Source organism: Rana temporaria, chromosome 3, assembly GCF_905171775.1.
Source record: "Rana temporaria chromosome 3, aRanTem1.1, whole genome shotgun sequence".
Classification (NCBI taxonomy): domain Eukaryota; kingdom Metazoa; phylum Chordata; class Amphibia; order Anura; family Ranidae; genus Rana; species Rana temporaria.
The window spans coordinates 243688907-243710769 of record NC_053491.1 but is presented as its reverse complement, the minus strand read 5'-3'; the positions used below and the strand labels follow the sequence as shown (position 1 = coordinate 243710769).

Here is a 21863-nt window from a genome sequence, read left to right as displayed (position 1 = left end):
TGGAAAACAAAACGCTGGGGCCCACACACGATCGGTTTGTCTGCTGAAAACGGTCCATCGGTCCGTTTTCATCAGGTTGATCGTCCCTACAATTAGAGCCAGACTGCTACTAACAATAAGATGGCTTACCATCAAAAAGGAAAATCTACACAAATGTCTCAGGAACACACAGACATGGTTAGTTAGACATGCCAGGGGTTAAAAAACACAGCAATGGCCAATAACCACTGGACAATGCAGGCTTAGGTTAGGGTTTGGCAGTCTAACCATTGAAGTTTAACTAGTGACGATCCCTTGCATAGAAAATGTTCTCTTCAGTATTTTCTATAGTGCATTGACTACTACTGAGTGCACCAAGAAGGGCCCCCTTTTCTTCCCTTCTATCCTGCTCACACAGGGCCGAGCCTCTACGTATAAAGGCATGCAGGCTAGACTAGTACAAAAGATAGATCTTTAACCCCCATCACAAAGATCCTATTCTAATAAAATCTCAACAAGCTGTGTTTCCCAATGGGCAATACAGAATACGTTTTGATTTAGAGGAGTACCGAGTACTGAGCTGCAATCTTTTTTGCACCAAACTAATGTAAAAAGTTACCAGTGACCAGCCCCAGCTGTTTTTGTACCTTGTCATGCTTTCTAAGCAATTCATGCCTCTGTAAAAAGTACTGGTCTTTCAGCTGTTGCTTATTGAGCTGGTGTCTCTCCTGTAGATGGCGCTCCTCCAAGTCCCAAATGCAGGCTTCCCTGTCTAAGAGAATAGAATAGAACTCTGGTTAAGAAAACAAAACAAAACAAAACCATAAAATATAACTAAAGCCAAAAGTTTTTTTTTTTTTTAATGAATAGTCAAAAGTATATTTGTGTGATTTTTTTTCTTGCCATGTATGTCCCACTAGGGAAATTTTCCTGAGGGAAATCATCTCTTCACCAGAACAAGTGTCCGCATTCCCACTATTCCTGTTCTGGAGCCAGCTTAAAATTTGGAATTTTCCCTCACATTCATTATCGGTGATATTGGACCTTGCTTTGTGCACAGTCATGTTGAAACAGGAAGGCGCCATCCCCAAACTGTTCCCACAAAGTTGGGAGGATGAAATTGTCCAAAATGTCTTGGTATGCCGACGCCTCAAGAGTTCCTTTCACTGGAACTGAGGGGTCAATCCCAACACCTGAAAAACAACCCCACACCATAATCCCCCTCCACCTAATGATTTGGACCAGTGCACAAAGCAATGACCATAAAGACTTGGATGAGCGAGTTTGGGTGAAGGAACATGAGTCCCGACCTCAATCCAATAGAACACCATTGGGATGAATTGGAGCAGAGACTGCGAGCCAGGCCTTCTCATCCACATCAGTGCCTGACCTCTGAAATGCACTTCTACAAGAATGGTCAAACATTTCCATAGACACACTCCTAAACCTTGTGGACAGCCTTCCCAGAAAAGTTGGAGCTGTTATAGCTGCAATGGGTGGGCCAACTCAATATTGAACCCTACGGACTAAGACTGGAATGCCATTAAAGTTCATGTGCGTCAGTGGCGGTGCGTCGCCACCCCCTCTCCTGTCTCTCTCTAATCACCATAGATAGATTCGGTCACTGGGCACCTGAATTACAGCGGTGGGGGTTTTTTTTGGAAGCACCCGATTAGAGCCTTTAGCTGTAATAGGCATCCAAAAAAGTGAGGAGAGGGCGCAACGCTGTGCGTTCCTTCTCACTTAGCTCAATGTTAGCAATGCCGAAGGAATTCGCTTTGCCAACATTGACCCGCCTCTGAGCCAATCAGGTTGCCGGGTCTGTTACCGGTCGCTTGATTGGCTGAAATGTCAGGCGCTATGATTGGATGCCTATCAGACATCCAATCATAGGAGAGGACGGGAGAAGAGGAGGACGGAAGAAGACACATGGAGGGGAGAAGACGCATGAAAAAGACACCGCTCGCCATTACCTGCTGCCCCACCAAGACAGGGTAAGTTCCGGACAGATGGCGAGCGGGTGGGGGGGAAAATCAGAGTGGCAGTATTGGATGGCACAGTGGCAGCATTGGATGGCACAGTGGCAGCATTGGATGGCACAGTGGCAGAGTTTTCATGGTTTACTCCCACTTGGTACAGTCTGAAGGACAGTAAACTGGCCCCTTATTTAGAAAGTTTGGAGACCCCCGATTTACATCAGTGAGATAACCATATGGGTCCAGTGCTATTTTTCTCATTTTCCTCAGCTTCAGAACAGGGGACCAGAATTTGATCAGCAAATACCTTTGGTATGAGACTCCGAAGTCAAATGTTTTTATAAAACATCCATTACATTTTAGGGGGCAGCCTATGTCGTCATGCCGCAAACCAGAAGTCATCGGGCCGCCATTTTCTAGCACTATATGTTCTATCATTTTTTGAGATCCCTGCACACTTACATTGGGGGATCCTGGAGGATGAAGATGGATTGAAGCATTCCCGTAGGAGTGGGAGTGAACAACATTTTTGGTATACCGGATGTGGCTTAAAGTAAAAACGTATTTGACCCGATGATTATTGTGTCAAACTAGAAGGTGAGAGCATTGGCACATTGGTGATGGCTTGTGCACGATTTAGGAGAGACGCACACATATATTCATTAAACCGGAGTTCCAGCCTTTTTATGTTTATTAAAAGTCAGCAGCTACAAAAACAGTAGCTGCTGACTTTTAACAAACAGACACTTACTCGCTCCAGCGATGCGGCCGCACGGAGCGGCACCCCTTTCCCCCCCCTCCGCCTGCGCCACCATCCAAACTGTGGGCACCTGGCCGTGACAGCTTTTGGCTTCACGGCCGGGCACGCACTGCACATGCGCGAGTCGCACTGCGCTCTAGGAGTGGACAGGTGATCTCCTGGGACCTGTCACGTGTCCCAGGAGATTGCCTAGTGGGAGGGGCCGCCTCAACTAGAAGGTGAAAGCATTGGCACATTGGTGATGGCTTGTGCACGATTTAGGAGAGACGCACACACATATTCATTAAACCGGAGTTCCAGCCTTTTTATGTTTATTAAAAGTCAGCAGCTACAAAAACAGTAGCTGCTGACTTTTAACAAACAGACACTTACTCGCTCCAGCGATGCGGCTGCACGGAGCGACACCCCTCTCCCCCCCTCTCCGCCTGCGCCACCATCCAAACTGTGGGCACCTGGCCGTGACAGCTTTTGGCTTCACGGCCGGGCACGCACTGCACATGCGCGAGTCGCACTGCGCTCTAGGAGTGGACAGGTGATCTCCTGGGACCTGTCACGTGTCGCCTAGTGGGAGGGGCCGCCTAAGGTAAGAGGAGAGGAGTCGCCGCCTAAGTGGCCCGTAGGTGGAAGTAGGAAGTGGAACAGGAAGTCCCACTCCTACCGAAGCCCCCCCCCCCCAAAACAAAATGACATGCCAAATGTGGCATGTAAGGGGGTGAGGAGTGCCTAAAAGTTCCACTTTTGGGTGGAACTCCGCTTAAAGAGGATATAGTAATTCCAGCACAAGTGGATGAAAAATTAATAATGTACATTACTTTTAATATTTGATGGATATAGACTTGAATATCTGAAGGCCTCCTATTTATAATTTTTTTTACCCTTTTTGTTTATTTATGGTTTATTCTTTTGGTTGCATATGACGGCAAGTTTACGGTAACTATGTAAATGAACTTTAAGATTTTAGATTGAGTTTCGCACTGATATTTGATTCAACTTTTAATTGTTGCATTTAGTATAAATTCTACTTAGGATTAGGATACCATTGAAAGCGTCTGATCCATATGTGCATAAATTACCTGATGATTCTGACAGAAATTTTATCAGTGTCCTGTGTTCTCTGCCCATTCTGCATTCTTAATAATTACATTGTTCTCAGCTGAGGATTACAAGTATCCCCTCCTCTCTAGGTTATTAAGAAGATGTTTATATTCCTGTCCTATGGTGGCAGCACTACTTTTCCATAGATAAAGTATGGTGTGTGAGTATTACCACCCAAGGATAGGAAGAATATGTTACTGACACTTCAATATAGTACTACATTTTTGTTCTTAGGCTTAAGCCCCGTACACATGGCCCGAAAGTCATGAGATAGTCCGGTTCCAAAAAAAAAAAATAGTCCAACATTCGGCCCGTGTGTGTCCATTTGGCTGGCTTCTGTTGGATGAGAATGCTAGAAAACCAGTAGTCGACCGGCTCCCGATCGGCGCTCTCAGCCAATGGCTGTACTAATGTTGGATCATTGGTGCAATGAAAAAAATAAAACTGTAAATGCCCTGTACACACGATTGGAGTTTCCGTCAGAATAAACTCTGAGGGGTTTTTCCGACGGAATTCCGTTCAAGCTGTCTTGCATACACACGGACACACCAAATTCAGACCTTCAAGAACGCGGTGACGTACAACACTACGCCGAGCCTAGAAAAATAAAGTTCAATACTTCCGAACAGGCGTCAAATTGTTTCCGAGCATGCATGTTTTTTTCTCCATCTGCGTTCCATAGAGACGAACGGAATTTCCGATAAAAATTTTTTCTCTTTGTTCTCTTTCTAACTCCGTCGGAATTTCCGACAGAAAAAGTCGGATGGGGCTTACACACGGTCTGACTTTTTCCATCGGAAATTCCGATCGTATGTACGAGGCATTTGACTGATCCAGGCTTTACATATGCTCAAGATAAAATTGTAGTGCCTTTTGCATTAAAGATTTCATCTTATAGATGTTTTGGCACATATTTTCACACCTAGTTTAATAGCTGATTAAAAGGTAGAAAAAGGTATACAAAAAAATAAAAAACACACTAAGGTATTATGCAGTTTGTCCTAGGAAGGTCAGTTCCGCCAAGCCTAATCCTCCACTGGGGTAAAGCCAAGGAGGAGAACTCACAACACAGAAGTGTACACCTCAGTAGGATGCAGAATGGCCCCTCTCAGGTGTTACGTTACCTCTAAGAAGTTGTTGTTTCTTGTTCAGGAATTCCCTCTCTTTGCTGTAAATCTCCTTCTTGTTCTCTAGGGTGATGGCACTCATGGCCAGAGCCATGGCTTCTTTCTGCTTATTCAGGAATTGTTGCTCCTTCAAAAATGACACAAGTGAATTGTAATGCAATCATAGCTAAAACTCAGCATTCAAAGCCAACACTTACTTAGGTAATATGAAAGACCAACCAGCTTACTAACAGCAGGTGTTTACACTGGTGAAATGACAGGAGTACAGTGTCTATCTTATGTTACATTCCCCACTAAGAATACAAAAGCAGTACAGAAAGTATTCCAAGGAGCACTTGGCAGTTATTCAGGACCAGCCGGTGAGCTCCGAATAAGCAAGCCGTGCTTGTTTTATAGAACAAAAGAACAGTGTTATCCACAGGTAAGCTGAGCACCTTGCTCAAATGGTCTTTACTATATCTTTTCAATTATATGTTTTGTACTCTACAATAACAGGGTAGAAATAAGATGAACTTGTCTTGGTCTCCTGGTCCTACAGAGCCTCAGGATCAGCATACGTGGAGCAATGGAAATGCTTGCAAATTGATACAACCACCATGAACTGAGGAAAAATCTGTACTGCATTAATCTTCTGGGGCTAGTGGACATTTTTTACTGAATGCAAACCTTCTGGTAACACGTGCCACTATTATCTATGAAAGAGAGCAGCATGCTGTTACCTCTGACTGTTTCCTCTGTGCAAAGTCATCCATTTTTAGCCTCATGGTTTCTCTCCGTTGTTGTCTTGGAAGCTTTTCCACTTCAGCCTTTACCTGTAAGATAAAGCAGATGGTACTTGAAAAGCCGCTGGTAATAGAAAAAGAAATAAAAAAAGTAAAGCTGTGACATAAAGCTCCCTGACCCCCTGCTGCAATTGAAAATGCCACAGCTGGACATTTCACTTACTTGTTCAGCCAAAAGCCCAATAATTAATTTAAAAATATATTGATTCATACTAATATAGCGAACACGTGTATTTTGCAGCTTAGGATTTTTAAATGTGATGGCTGCATTTGTTTTTGTTTCCCTTTTCCAGGCTTTACTTCTATTTTCACCTTGTGATCCAGTCAGCAATTCTGGTTTTCTAAATATTAAGCTCTCCAGCAGAATGTATTCATTACAGAAATTAGACAAACCATTTAACACTGACAGGGATACTAACAAGGATCAGCTTTTATGTAAAAACCTACATCCCACAATGAAAATAACGGTTTGTTGTAACTGCTTATAAAGTTTTAACTGGAGTTTGGCTTCAATTTGCTAATGTATTTCAATCAGCTAGTGCATCCAACACTCCCTCTCCCCCAGACTGACAATGTCACTGTCCAAAAGGTGCCCCGTGTGCTCATTCATCCAGAGTAGAGGCACTCTAATACATGAGGTGTGTTTAATGGTCAGATCACCAGGTGAAAACAGACTGGAAAAAAGCCAAATAAAACGGATGAGTCCACCATAGCTAATGATTGCAATATTTTGAATTTTGGGTTTAATGCTGCCTTAAAAGAGAAACTGTTAAAAATCACAACAAAGGCACTTTTGAAATAATTAGTAAATGCAATCTAAGTCCCATAAAAAATTGTGGGCTATTTCTGCTTTGCATACCTGATTTTTCTATTCTATCCTTTTCTCTAAGGGCAGATTAATCTGTCTCCCTTAACTTCCTGGAACTTTGGGTCTACCTCTTGAAACATGTGACACTGCACATTTGAGGGGGAAGGCACTGGTAATGCGGCCTTCCCATGATGCATTTGTGAGGTCCTGGTTACATCACCAGTACCTCACTCAACCAGGAAGTGAAAAAACAGTAATTGTAAGTAAAAGCAAAAGTTAAACTTATGAATGTAAGCGCTTTTCAAATCAGCATGCAGATAGTTTTCCGATGGAAAAAGTCTGATAGGGCATACACACGGTCGGAATATTCGATGAAAAAAATTCTCTCTGACTTTTTCTATCAGAAATTCCGATCGTGTGTATGAGGCATAATAGTTCAGTCAGACAACAAACTTGGCAAGTTTTTCGCAGGAAACTATTTTAGTTTGCAGACAAAGAATGTTCAAATGTCAATGGATAATTGGCTGATGTCAGTAAAGAACAGAAAAAAAATCCAGTCAATTGGGACAGGAAAAAACATGTCAATGTATCAAAGCGGACGTTCTGTACAAAGGAATTTTATATTAGACTTCTAAAGGTAAATGTCAATTTTTACACAGCGTTTTACAGTATATGTCTAAAAAGCTGTGATTTGAGAAAGGGAGCAATAAATAGCTTACAACAGTCTCAATGCAAAGGTACCATTAGAGGAGTAGCATGGGTCACAAGTCCTCAGGCATATATAACTGGCAAGAGAAGCAGTAAGTGTAGTCATGGAGTTGGTGAACTGAAGGCATCATGGCAGGGATCATAATAAGGCTTGCAGTACATTTTGCTTAGCAATGCTGGATTGTACTGGCAGGTTTTAAGTTAGATTTGTATTATGGAAAGAAGTTTGTTCATACCGTGACTGCCTTAGGATCACTTGTTTTTTTGTTTACTTTACCTTCACAAATATGTACGTGTTAGGCCTCTTTCACATGGGACGGATCCGTGATGATCCGCCCCGTGAACCTCCGCTTGCTCAGCAGGGAACGCTCCGCTGATCCCCGCTGAGCCTGCGGATGGCAGGGTGGTCCGGATGCACACGGACCGTCTGTCCGTGTTCACCCAATCCGATGACGGATGGAAAACTAGGATTTTCCTCCGTCTGCAGAATCGGAGGATTGCGGACCCGGATGAGATCGGATGTCAGCGGATGTTCATCCGCTGACACCCGCTATCTCATAGGGATCAATGTACCGTATGTCCCTTTTTCATCCGTAAACAGATGGATTAAAAAGCGGATATACGGTCTGCCTGTGTGAAAGGGCCCTAACAGTAGATGCATAATACTGTAAAAGCTTCAGTGATCATCAAAAGTTGTATAAGCTAGACTTCAATGTGGGTGATTCAGTGGATACATTTTTGGCCAAGGATACATATCAGAGCGTGGCTGTAAGAGTCTTGTGGTACACCAACAGTCACTAGTTGTGTACCACAAGGCTCTGTGTACTAGGTCATGTTCGGTTTAATCGGTTTGTAAGTGATGACATAACAGAAGTCTTTAAAATACTGTAGGGATGTGAATATGCTTCAGCAGGGCAGTATTTTTCATACGAGATGAAGACCAAGAACATGGAGATATGGTCAAACTAGCAGGAGGAAAGTTTAAAGCTAACCTAGAAAGTTATATTTTACCAAAAGAATAGTGGATCCTTTGACAGGCATCCAGCAGAAATAGTAAGTCAGTTAACAGTAAGTGAATTTATATATGCATGGGACAAACAGATCTATATTTAGAAAAAAAAGTTAAAAAACAAAACAAAAAACACACACAATTTTTCTGCTGTCACTTTTTTCCAGTGGGCAGGGCATAAAATTCTTCATAAACAAAATCATATAAATAAAATACACACATTCCAGTTACTTAATAAGCATATGAACACATATTGCTACTTAAAAATACTTCCACTCTTAGGCACCTTTTACACGATAGACCCGCCTGTCCATTTTTCAGGCAGATCCGGGCGGGCCACCCATTGACTCCTAAGGGCAGGCGGAGGTCATTGGAGATGTGTCCGCCGACACCCACTTAATACAGTTGTATGGCGATTAGTTCAGCCATCTGTCTGGCGGATCGGATGAGATTTAATAAAAACAGACATGCTGTCCATTTTCGTCTGATCTCTCCATAGGAATTAGCAGGGCTCTGATAGGCCCCTCCCTGCTCAGTGAGCAGAGACGGACCTGTCACCAGCCGGCTCAGTGGAGATCAACAGAACGATCTCCCGCTAAGCTGGCAGACTCCGCTGAGCGGATCCATCCCCATGTGAAAGGGGCATATACTTTACAAAGAAGACAAATGCTACTGAACAGGATTGTATGGTTGTGATTGTGTCTGATAATACGATAAATGCATTATCAGATACATCTGAAATGTACAAACATGTCAAAACAACAGGCAGTTACCTCTTTCTTTCGTAACTTGAGCTGCTCAAGGAATCTGTTATATTCCTTTTCTTGCTCTGTGCGAATTCGCTTTGTCTCATCTCTCCTGCGCACGGCATGCATTTGTTCCATGTGCTCAATCTGCTGCTTCTGTTGGCGTTCTAGCATTTCAAGTTCTGTATCATAGTACTTTTTCTTTGACTGAAAAAAAAAAAAAAAAAACAGAGGTAGGTAACATACTGTAAACTAAGAGGGTAGGCAGTACTGGAGTTCCTCAAAGTGAAGATGCACCGTGGTACAACTATTTAAAGAGGCATATTGGCATACAAGTTACATAGTGTAACTGGCCCCTCCCTGTACAGTGTACACAAACAGCCCCATCCCTTTCCTTCACAACCCCTACTTGTAAAGAAAATCTTCCTACCTAGTCCCAGCTCGTTTTCACAAAGCCGACATGTTGCTGACACAGAGGAGCACAGTACAGGCAGCTCACACGAGGGGTGCACATGCACATAGTAGCCAGATGTGGCAGTAAATGGCTCAATGCAAGATCATTTCTATAGTGCACAACATGGCCCCGGGTGGGCCCCTCAGGCCCCTTACGGTTGTATCGGCTGTACCCCCCTGATGGCGGCCCTGCTAGGCACTGTTAACTGTGTGACCTTATATAGACAGGTGTCTTTCCAAATCATGTCCAATCAACAGAATTTACTATGGGTGGACTCCAATCAAGATGTAGAAACATCTTAGGCTGGGTTCACACTGGTACGACACAACAGTCGTACAACTCTGGATCAGACTTTGCCCTGTGACTTGAAGTCCAACTTCCACCCGAATTCAAAGAACGGGATCCGACTTTGATCCCGACAATACCAGGCACTTTGTGTCAGGTATGAATCTTACAAAAAACAAACAAAAAAAAAACACAGCACATAGTGTTCGCCCCCCAAAAATCCATACCAGACTCTTATCCGAGCAAGCAGCCCGGCCAGTCAGGAAAGGTGGTGGGGACAAGCAATCGGTTTGTCTCCCTCCGCTGAGGACATCTTCTGCTGTTGGTTCTCCTCTATCAGCTGTCTTCTGCCTCTGATGGTTCTCCGCTGTCTTCTCCCTCTGTTCTTTCTCCAATCTTCTCTCGACGCATTCTCCCACTGTAATGCTAGGTCTGCCGTGTGGCATTACTTACCTTTTTAAAGGGGGCTTCCAGATTCCAAAGCACCCACACCACCTATGTTGAGGGCATGTGGCCTGGTGTGGTTTAGGAGAAGGAGGGAGGTGCTCGCTTGTCCCCACCCACTTTCTGACTTGTCGGGCTGCATGCTCGGATAAGGGTCTTGTATAGATTTTGGGGGGGACCCCTACACTGTTTTTTGGCGTGGAGATTCCCATTAAAATCCATACCAGACTGAAGGGTCTGGTAAGGTCTTGGAGGGGGAACCCTATGTTGTTGTTTTTTCCAAACTTGGTGTGGGGTTCTCCTTCAAGATCCTTAGAACACAAGTCACATGTCAAAGTCGGATCAGTGAAGACAATGGTCTTACTTTGATCTGACTTCAATGATATTCAATGGGCTGAAGTAAAATCAAAGTCTGACCAAAGTAGTGCAGGAACCTTTTTCAAAGTCAGACCAGTTAAGACGGCTCTTATAGGGAACCATTGATTTATACAAGTCATGCGACATGTGCTCACAATGTCGGAGCGTTTGTCGTACCAGTGTGAACCCAGCCTTAAGGATGATCAGTGGAAACAGGATGCACCTGAGCTCAGATTTGAGTGTCATGGCATGAATGTGAATACATACATGTGATTTTTTTCTTTTTTTAAAATTTGCAAAGATTTCAAGCAAACTTCTCTCACATTACCCATTAATGACAATGTTTGTACAATTTTGAGGAAAATAATGAATTTTCACTTTTTCCACATAAAATGTGGAAAAGGTGAAGCCCTGTGAATACTTTCCGGATGCACTGTATGTACTAATTTTAAAATATTGTCACAAAATTTGATAAATAATATATTGCCTATATATCTGTGGATCTCTATCCAACTACTGTTTTATTTTTTAAAACTCACTTCAGGCTAAAAAACAAAGTTGACAATATTTGCATTGACATTACAGGACAAGAAGCATGTTGCAAAAGATTTATTTTTACAATCGCTTGTCAAAAAGACAGCATTATTGCTAAAACCTTTTCCGATATGAATAAAAAAAATGTACTGCTCTTTTTACATACAGTTGCAAGAAAAATATTGGGCATTTCCAGGATTGTTGTATTACTGACTTCATCTAAACTTCAGCTAAGTTATAAACACAAACATATGAACTAGAGAAAAAGAGGGGTTAAAACTGCGCCATAGCACCCAGACTCATGAGTTATAAAGTCAGTTGGAAAAATAAACATCAGGGTTCGGAAAAAAAGAAAGTCTATAAAATTTTCAGGGATTCCACAATACTGATGTATGGAATAGTGGATCCCACCCAGATGGTCCACAATTATTATAATAATTGTGGACCATCTGGGTGGGATCCACTATTCCATACATCAGTATTGTGGAATCCCTGAAAATTTTATAGACTTTCTTTTTTTCCGAACCCTGATGTTTATTTTTCCAACTGACTTTATAACTCATGAGTCTGGGTGCTATGGCGCAGTTTTAACCCCTCTTTTTCTCTAGTTCATATATTTTGTGCCTTGGCACTAGAAACTGCTGCCTTCCCTTCTATATATATATTTTCCCCTTGGTTTATATATCTTTTTATCTTGTGATATATTAATTTATATGCATTAACTATTTTTCTGGATAAGCGCAATTTTTCTTATTGTATTATAAACACAAACACCCTTTTACATTGTGGTATCTTCATTTAAACAAACAGAACACATCATTAAGGGCAATGTGAATACGATTAACATTTAGAGCAAGGACATATGGAAAATGGTTAAATCACACTCAAGCATTCCAGGCAGACATAATATTGGAGATGGTGTGATTTTAAAAAGTGACCTGCCCTATAACACAGGCTTCTAATGTTTTGGTGCCAATAGAGTTTGTTCTGAGGCAAGATCAGTTCATAAAAACCATGCCACAATAAAAAAAAAAAAAAAACTGTTGAGGACATTAAAAAGAAAAAGCATTTTATAGTTTTCTGAAAGTCTACCGAGTCCTGTAGTGATGTGAAGGTAGGTGGGATGAGGCCTCCAGGAATACCTGCCCTTTATCAATTCTTATATATACTCCTACTATACTCCTACTATGGAGGCTCTGGAAATTTTGAGTTAGGACCACAGTATATATAGAGGTCCCTTAGTGTGGGCACTATGACTAATGCATAGACTGTATTTGCAAAAGCGTACAAACAAAACCCCCCTGGTTTTTAATTAGACAGGGACAATTCAGTTGTTTTGCAGGCTGGTCGGTAAGTGTGATGGAAATCTTGTGTCAGTTTGCGATGTGCATTTCCCTTCCATGTGCACCTTGCTGCAAAGGCCGGTTATAGTTTGGGGTGGTTACTACTGTATAGGTGGAATGAGACCCTGAGATCAACACTTCTGGAAACGTTGGTTTCCAAGAAGTCTTCAGCCTGGGATTTAGAATTGCTCCAGAATAACAAACATTGAAAAATAAAATAGAATAAAGTACTTTAAATAAATCTTTAAGATTCTTTCCTTTAAAAAAAAAATGTTAATGTGAAAACATTATGTAAAACAATGTCTGTGCCTTTTAGAATTATCTTTGAGCTGAAAAAAATACAAATCCCAATTCATTCTAACGTCTGAAATTCTATGATGGACTCTACTATTAATAGGAAAAGGATACTTACGTTCATTTCCTGCTCAAAGCGACGCGTCATCTGCTCCAACTGTAAGACATGTTTTGCATTCAGCTGGGCCTGGTTCCTGTGCACCTCTTTCTGCAAGAGCCTCAATTCACGTAGTTCTTGGCGCCTGAGGTTGGTAAAACATTATCAGATTTAGTGCTTGCATACCCATTATATTATTGGACAAGTTCATTTTGTCTCATACACATGGTGGTCGAAGTCCATTGACATTTGTTTCAAAGGTTAAAAAAATTCATAGTATGCAGACCTAAAGCTGGTTTGAACCACAAATTACATTTTCTGTTCTCACAAAACAAGTGGCAATTTCCTTGCTTCCACATTCTGCATTAATAATGGAACTGTCAGTCAAAGTTATGTAGTAAAAATGCTGCCTAAGGACATACAGTTTGTGAGAATGCTTAGAAAATAGAATTGTTTACAGAGTTCAACCACGTTTGTCTTTTTTCTAGATTATAGTTTTGTTTAAGTTTTAGAAAAGGAGTAGACCCAATCTAGAAATCACAGAACCCCAATAATATCATTTACTTATTTCCAGGGCAGACTGGGTACAAGACCCTTGCTAAAGTTCAAAATTAAATTGCAATTATCCTTTTAGCATTATTCGTATAATACTTTGCTGTTCTCCCAGTATGCTACACTTTAAAAGTTAAGAGAAGTTTGGGATAAAAAAACAAAACAAAAAAACAAAAGACAAACTTCATACTTACCTAGGTAAATGGAGCATTGATCCAATGCTGCATCTGTACCCCCACCAACCCTACATGAGAACTGAGCGATCAAAGACCGCTGATCACTTAGTTTCCAGTCTTCAGTGAGCAGAGAGCTGGTGACTGTCATTCATTCGCTCTCTACTCTGCCTCTCCAGTGTTTACTGGAGCGCTGGGCTGTGGAGGGGGCAGGAGCGGCTGGCTCAGGCTCTCAGCGGCTCGCTGGGTAGATATTAAAGTCAGGATCTCTGCAGAGTGGACTGGCTAAATACGGGTCACAGGAGTGCAGAACAAACGGCACCTCTTGTGATCCCCAGGAGAACTTCAGCTACACTTCTCCTTTACCACTAAGAAGCACCCAAACACCAACCTAGGGAATTCCACCAATGATCTGCTCTTATTTTATCTCTTTTGGTCTGTAGAGTATGTACAGACAACACTTTTTTTTATTTTGGATAGGGTATAAAAGAATTTAACTCCTTTCAGGGAGTTGTCATCAGGGTAAAACATGAGAACAATCTGATCCCCCAATGGGGACATCTGATCCTGTGACAACAGATCTCTCCATCCACATAAATGAGGTACCAATGTCAGAATACACTGATCAGCGTCTGCAGCTGCTGATTAAGAAAAGTTTTCCCAAAATATTCCTTACAGGCCTTGATCAAACGATCCACACAGTGATCAAAATGTGGCCAGTCCCTGCTGGATTGGAATTATGTTTACTTCGGGGAGATTGCTTCTCATTTCTTGTAGCATCTCCAGGTACAGATAGGGATTTTAATCCTTCTCTACTCTATTTAAAAATGTACAACCTCTCCTGAAAGATTTAACTTGATAGTAACCTTTTTTCTGCGCCAACATGCTGCATTTTAAAGCGTCTTTTTTAAAAACGTCTGAAAAAGAAATGAGGCTAAACACAAGTTACTGTGTTTAGCCATGTTTAGAAGCATTTGGTGCTTGAAATGCCTCTAAACTCAGCTTCTGAACCCATTTTTTTGCGTTCCAAAAAAAGCCTCTAAACTGCCTGGGAACTACTATAAATGACCCTGTGTACATGTACTGATAAGATAACAGGAGAGTTCAGGAGCAGTTGAAAAAAATGCCCAACTGCTCCTAAACGTCAGTTTACCAGCAGCAGTGTACATGAGGCCTAATGCTTCAGAAATGTTTCTGTACCCTTCTCCAGATCTTGTGCCTTGATACAGTCCTGTCTTAGAGGTCTACAGACAACTCCTTGGACTTCATGGCTTGGTTTGTGCTCTGACATGCACTGTTAACTGTGACCTTATATAGACAAGTGTGTGCCTTTCCAAATCATGTCCAATCAACTGAATTTAAAACAGGTGGACTCCAATCAAGTTGTAGAAACATCAAGAATGATCAGTGGAAACAGGATGCACCTGAGCTCAATTTTAAGTGTCATGGCTGGGAATACTTATGTAAATGTGATTTTTTTTGTTTATTTCTAATACATTTTCAAAGATTTCAAACAAACTTCTTTCACATTATCACTATGGGGTATTGTTTGTAGAATTTAATATATATATATATATATATATATATATTTAATCCATTTTGGAATAAGGCTGCAACATAACAAAATGTGGATAAAGTGAAGCGCTGTGAATACTTTCCGGATGCACTTTATATATTCTCATAGGTCACACACATACACTATATATATTGTCACTATGGGAGATGTGACTTAATACTAGGGATTACTATGCCATGCTATTTTTATTCTTCGTAAAAACTTTATCAAATGATAAAATTACAATCGTAAATGCTGGGGTTTCCCTGGTACAAGTAAAGCCCACTTTTTCTTTTCTTGGTTTGATGCATTCTGTAGTTTTGCAAAGTAATCTAATGCCGCGTACAGACGGTAGTTTTTTGTGATGAAAAAAAAAACGACGTTTTAAAAAACGTCATTTAAAATGATCGTGTGTGGGCAAAACGTTGTTTTATGTCTTAAAAAAAAACGACAAAAAAAAAAATTCGAACATGCTTGAATTTTTTGTGTAGTTTTTCAAAACGTCGTTTTTTGTTTCACAGAAATTGACCGTGTGTAGCAAAAAACCCACGCACGCCCAGAAGCTAGTTATGATGCGAGCTTTAATGGAAAAAAGTGGTGAACGTAACCTCGCTTTGCTAGAGCATTGTGAAAAAACGATGGTGTGTAGGCAACGTTGTTTTTGAAAATGAAGTTTCAAAAACTTTGTTTTATTTCATGATTTAAAACGTCGTTTTTTTCATCACAAAAAACGACCGTCTGTACGCGGCATAATGATATCTCAGTTGAGAAAAGGCACATTTTGGAAGCCCACAACAGAAAATCAGGAGCGGAGTATATTGCTGCCAGTATCAACAGGTATTTTCCATTACCTGAGCGCTGTACTGTATACATTTTTAATTTTTCTCTCTACACAAAAGAAAAGTGTACTAAAAAAAATGCTGCTGCCAATACTTGCTTCCAGTCTGTCCCTGACTTCAATATTCTGACTCACGCCACTGGATCAGCATAATGGCCTGGCAACCAGCAATTAAGAAGGGAAGCTCAAGTAACATCATGCTTAATATTCCTAAAGTACAGGTTTATTTTTAACATTCTTAGCCAGTCCTCCACTATACACATTGATCGTAGGAGAAAAATAATATCCTCCTTTGGCATTTTTTACCCCAATTAGTGCTTTCCAAATATTAGTGCCTCATTGTGTACAGGTTCCGTTTAGCCCCTAGAGGGCACTAGTGCAATTTGTTGCTTGTCTGCCATTCTGCTGCTATGTACAACAAAAATAAATAAATTACATTATTCTCAATGGTGCCCATTTACATCAATGCAATATCATTCTGTGTAATATCCATACCATTGCACAGAATAGATAAGTATATCATCTTCATTTTAAAATTAACAACATGACAACCAAATAACTTATATATACGGTGGCAAAGCTGCGCAGGATCACATACCTAGTACGTGATCTGGCACTTCTGGGTAGAGGGCACGCATTCGTGGTGTCACGGCCCGCTCCCGCTGTGATTAGACAGTGGGAGATCGCCGTTCTTTCACTAGGCACGGCATGTATCCTATGTTCCTGCAAAGCAGGGACACGGATCCATGCCTTCCCCTAGTAAAAGCACCTCCCACAATACATAAAATCACTAGTTAGACGCACAGTTAACCCGTTGAGCACCCCTGTTAACCCCTTCCCAGCCAGTGTCATTAGTACAGTGACAGTGCATATTTTTTTTAGCACCGATCACTGAATTACCGATCACTGGTCCACAAAAAATGTCAAAAGGGTTAGTTAGTGTCTGACTGTCCGCCACAGTCACACTGCAAGTTGCTGATTGCCGCCATTATTAGTTTAAAAAAAAATCTTTGTAGACGCCAATACTTTTGCGCAAACCAATCGATATACGCATATTGGATTTTTTTTTTACCAAAAAATACTGTATGTAGCAGAATACATATTGACCTAAATTGATGAAGAAATTTGATTGTAAAAACTGCAGAGATGATCAAATACCACCAAAAGAAAGCTCTATTTGTGGGAAAAAAGACCTCCAATTTACTAGTGTACAGCGTTGCTGACTGCACAATTGTCAGTTAAGGTAAAACAGTGCTGTTTTGCAAAAAATGGCCTGGTTATGAAGGGGGGGGGGGGTAAGTGGTTAAAAAAAAATCCTTTATATTCACTTTATGATTTCTCCTATATTTACCAACTACAAGAATAAGTGATGGCTTTAAATCAACGAAGAACAAAAAGATCTTGTATACCTCAAAAAGCGCATCTCTTCATCTTTTTTATCATCGTCCCCAATAATCTTGGAGGTTGTAATGCTCACTTCAACACCATCAACTACATATCGCCTGGTACGCTTCAGTGTTTTGCTGTGAAGTCGAGAATCCTAGAACACATAGGAAAAATGGCATTAACAGTTTATTTCACACCCGTTAACAGAGATGACTGAAAAACAACTCTGGTTATCAGTAAAGTGGCAACACACATTAGTCAGTAGCTACAGGGGCATACATTCTTCACAAAGATGGGTACATGGTAAAAATGTAGCATTTCCTTTATATAAATTTATAAGAGCACACCTCTTACACTATTGTATAATCATAGGGGTACTTGCAAAGGGTACTGATGTTTGAACAACAGCATTTCTGGACAAAATTTCTCGCATTTATTCAGGGCTGTGGAGTCGGTAGATAAATGTTCCGACTCCGACTCCTCAGTTTTATGTACTTCCGACTCAGACTCCGACTCCCCGACTCCGACTCCTCTGTATTAATATGTGAATGTATTTTATACATTCCTTGAGGGAAAGAAACGCAGCCTACCACAGGACTACTGGCTGGGAAGCCAACAGTCTACTGTATTGCACAGTTTAAGCAAAAGACAAACACAATGAAAACAATCAAGTGGCTGGATAGTAGCAGCAGGCATAAACATCAGGAACAGGATTTTTACCAGTTCAAAAATACAAACCACATTATTTGGTTGTTTTAGAACAAAAACAAAGCTTATCTATAATGAACCAAAAACAAAATCTGTAAAACCTAGAAATGGTTTATATTAATCTTGAAATGTAGTTCTAGGCTTAGCAAATGCAAATCGATTCAATGTAGAGTTCTAAGGAAGAGAATTGCCTCTGCCAGATCCTCTTTCATAGAAGCTCTTAAGTCAGACTGAGCCTAGGTTCACACTGCTGCGAATTCAAAATCACGGTAAAATGCACAATTTTACAGCGATTTCGCGGCTGCGATTTTGCCGCGATTTTGCCGTGATTTCGGCCGCAATTTAATGTAAATCGCGGCCCGAAATCGCAAAAAGTAGTACAGGAACTACTTTTTGAAATTGCAGATGCGGCGTCGCACTGATTAGGACAGTGCCATTGCCGACAATTGCCGCCGATTTGAGATGCGATTTGACATGTCAAATCGCATCTCAAATCGTTCCAAATCGTACCCAGTGTGAACCAGGGCTTTATTATTTTTAGGGCTGAAAATAATCTTTCGACACTGACTTGGGTGGGTGGCATTGCAGTAACTATTCTGGCCACATCACTAACGATCTCTGGATAAACAAGGATGACTTCTTCAACAGTAAGTTTTGATGAGCGATCATACTTTTCAACTTCTTTTAGTGCTTTATAAAACTCCTGTTGGAATTTTTTTATTTGGACACTTACTGGTTCTCTAACATGCGTTCCCTGTAAAAGCAGAACACAACACTATGGAAAGTATAAGTATTGCAGCTCCTAATTGTGCGTTGCGTGCCATATAGTGAAGCACATGAAAAGCATGCTTCTTCACGGTCACTTAACGTGTTAGTTTTGCGGTTACGTGAGGCACTGCATGCATTGGTCTTTATTCTTACAGTAGAGAAGTCATTAATTATAACTTTTTGTGAATTGGGACATTTAAACTTGCTTTTTTTTTTTTTTTATTCCAATCTAAATTTAGTAGGAGTCGGAGTCGGTGCATTGTTTGCCGACTCCGACTCCAGGTACCCAAAATTTCCCCCGACTCCGACTCCACAGCCCTGCATTTATTTGGTAAATAGCTGTGCGTTTATACGTACATGAGTAAAATCAATTCCAGCTCTCGGAATTACATTTTAGGCTCTTCAAATTACATTTTTACACACATATGCATGTAAAACACAGACCGGCAATTCCGATTCCTGTATTTTACTCATCTATACGCAGTGCATGTTCATGTACATGCAGATGGAAAGCAATGAGCTAAATTTAAATCATTAAAAAACAAACAAAAAAACACCTGTATGCCTAAAAACGCTGAGGTTTTTAGGCAGCAGTGTGCAAGATAACCAATTGTCAGGACATAGTAAAAAAAAAAAAAGAATAAATGCATACCAGATTAATAAATAAAACGGGAAAAAAAAATTGACTGCTAGTGAACATGAATAATTCCTTACACTAATCAAAACGTATAAAAACACTTCCAAGATCAACATACATTGCTGGCAATTCTGGTTTCAAACACAAATTCCTGCAGGTATATATTGACTAAAAGACATTAAACTGAACTCGGGGTGAAGGAAAAGTTACTCTTGCACTGGGATCCCCACTGCAAAAGGAAGATACGTGTTCTTTTAAGTAGACAGGAATATGGTGAAATACTTACCTTTCTTACTCCTACAGGCTTCCTCTCCATACGACCAGTTTCCTGACGCAGCTCCTCTTTACTGTCGGACCTCCTAGATGCCTAGGGCCCTCCCACATTCCAAGAGCCTCAGAGCACCGTCTACCCCGGGGATGCAAGAAAAGAGGTAAGAAATTCACCCTATTTATCATCCCCTAGACCAAGAGTGTCCAAACTTTTTTCAAAGAGGGCCAGATTTGATGAAGTGAACATGTGTGAGGGCCGACCATTTTGCCTGACATTCTTTGAACCATTAAAATTCGGTCTAAGTGTGTTCATCCAAGCACTAATACACTGCCCAACAAGAATTATCTTGCCTTTGTGGCTGTGTGTGGTAAATAGATGAGCTCGGGCGTGTTATTTGGATAGACCGTATTTTTCGGCTTATAACACGCACCTTCACTTTAAGGGAAGTTTCAGGAAAAAAATCTTACATTTTGAAAATAAGGGTCAGTGCCCATCAATGCAGCCTAATCAGTGCCCACCTGCAGCCCCACCGTTGCCATGAATGCAGCACCCATGTTGCCATGAATTCAGTCCACACGTTGCCATGAATGCAGCCTCACCATTTCCATCAGTGCAGCCTGATTCATGCACATCTGCAGCCTTGGAGGAGACAGGGAGGGGGCGGGATGAGCGCCAACAGACATATAGGAGAAACTCCACCCTCCTATAATGGACAGAACAGTCCTCCAATGCCAGTGCAGGAGACAGGATTTACTTTTACAGAGGCTGTGTATGTACTCCTGTATGTACGGCCCTCGTCCCTTCCCCTCCCCTCCAAGGCAGCCAGCATATATATATCTTTTGTGGACCCTGGCGCTCGGGGATTCATAGGGGGGCACAAAAGATATACATGTCAAAATTACCAGGCGTACCGTCCGAAACCAGATCGCAGGCCGGACTTTGGATATGCCTGCCCTAGACAAACAAGTGTTTAAACTTTGCACAGAAAGGGTAACTATTCCTCCAATCCAGAATTCTGCTGTAGGTGTATTTTTTTAAGCAACTGGTTTAAAATATAACTAAAGGCAAAACTTTATTTTTACTTTTGGATAGATTGAAGAGGGATTATGTCAGCTTTTATTGCTATCTGTGCCCGTTAGAGAGATTCACACAATCTATTTGTTTGGTTTACCATTATCATTAAAGGTAAAAGAAAAGCCAACATTTTGGGTTGTCCCCAGAAAAGTAAAGAGGGGAAATCTTCCAATGGGGAGACTAGTTCTGATGACCTGGGGGTTCCCAAGGAATTCGCAGGGATTTTTTCTCACTTCCTGTTCACAAATCTCTGCAATGGGACACAGATGGCGAAAAAACAACAACTGACAGAGGTTCTAACCCACCCTTGCGCTATCCAAAATGAAAAAAATAGAAGTTTTGCCTATAGTTCTACTTTAAGTCCTTGCTACATTCTTCCATTTATAAACCCTGCACAACAAAGCTTAGACTGGAAGAGGAAGAAGTGTCTACACTGCTCAATTGTAACAAGGCCCATGGGGAAAAAAGGAGAGTAGAGCGCATAGAGATGAACTCATCAGCCTGCTGCTACTTTCACAGGCTCAGGGCAGGGGCGGGACCTATTGTACCTGCAGCAGGTAGAAGTCAGACCTCCAGGCAGGCTGTGCTGTTTGGAAGAGCTGTGTAAATCTCAGACAAACAGAGAAATACAAAATTCTTTGCCAGGTAAAACAACTCCCATATTTGTATTTCATCTCTGTATTTAGCAATTTGCATGGAGCTCAACTTTGCATATCCCTCCCTATTTATCCACATGTCTCAACAACTTTATCAAACTTGTAAGCAAGTACAATATCATATGGAATTGTGAAAATGTCAATGCCATGCTAATTTTTATTTGCACAAACTTTACTTGATCTTATCTTAATGTTACGCTTAACTATTTAGGCAAGCAAACTTTTCTTCTGTGTGTCGCAAACAAAAAAAACAAAAAAAACACACCTCTCCTAAAATAAAAATTGAACTCTGACTGACTCGAGGGTGGAAATAAAAAAGCGATGAGACTTGTGTGGAAAGGGAAAACTCTTCATAACTCAAGATAGAAAGGGAATAGACTCTGGGATTCAATGGCCAAAAGGAAAAAGTCTCTGGGACTTGAGGTAGGAAGAGAAAAGAGGCTCCAG

The 21863-nt window shown here is 41.2% G+C and overlaps 1 protein-coding gene across 1 annotated transcript in view; it reads right to left on the bottom strand.

The window, feature by feature from the left end:
- The window catches only part of STK10 (serine/threonine kinase 10), a 185251-nt gene that overhangs the window by 19544 nt on the left and 143844 nt on the right, over nt 1–21863 (bottom strand). Inside the window, exons 10-15 of the mRNA XM_040344536.1 lie at nt 17326–17456; nt 12820–12943; nt 9018–9197; nt 5657–5749; nt 4935–5064; nt 627–751 (exon numbers count right to left, since the gene is read on the bottom strand). Coding sequence (XP_040200470.1) covers nt 627–751; nt 4935–5064; nt 5657–5749; nt 9018–9197; nt 12820–12943; nt 17326–17456 — 783 coding nt within the window. The remainder of the gene's footprint in view (nt 1–626; nt 752–4934; nt 5065–5656; nt 5750–9017; nt 9198–12819; nt 12944–17325; nt 17457–21863) is intronic.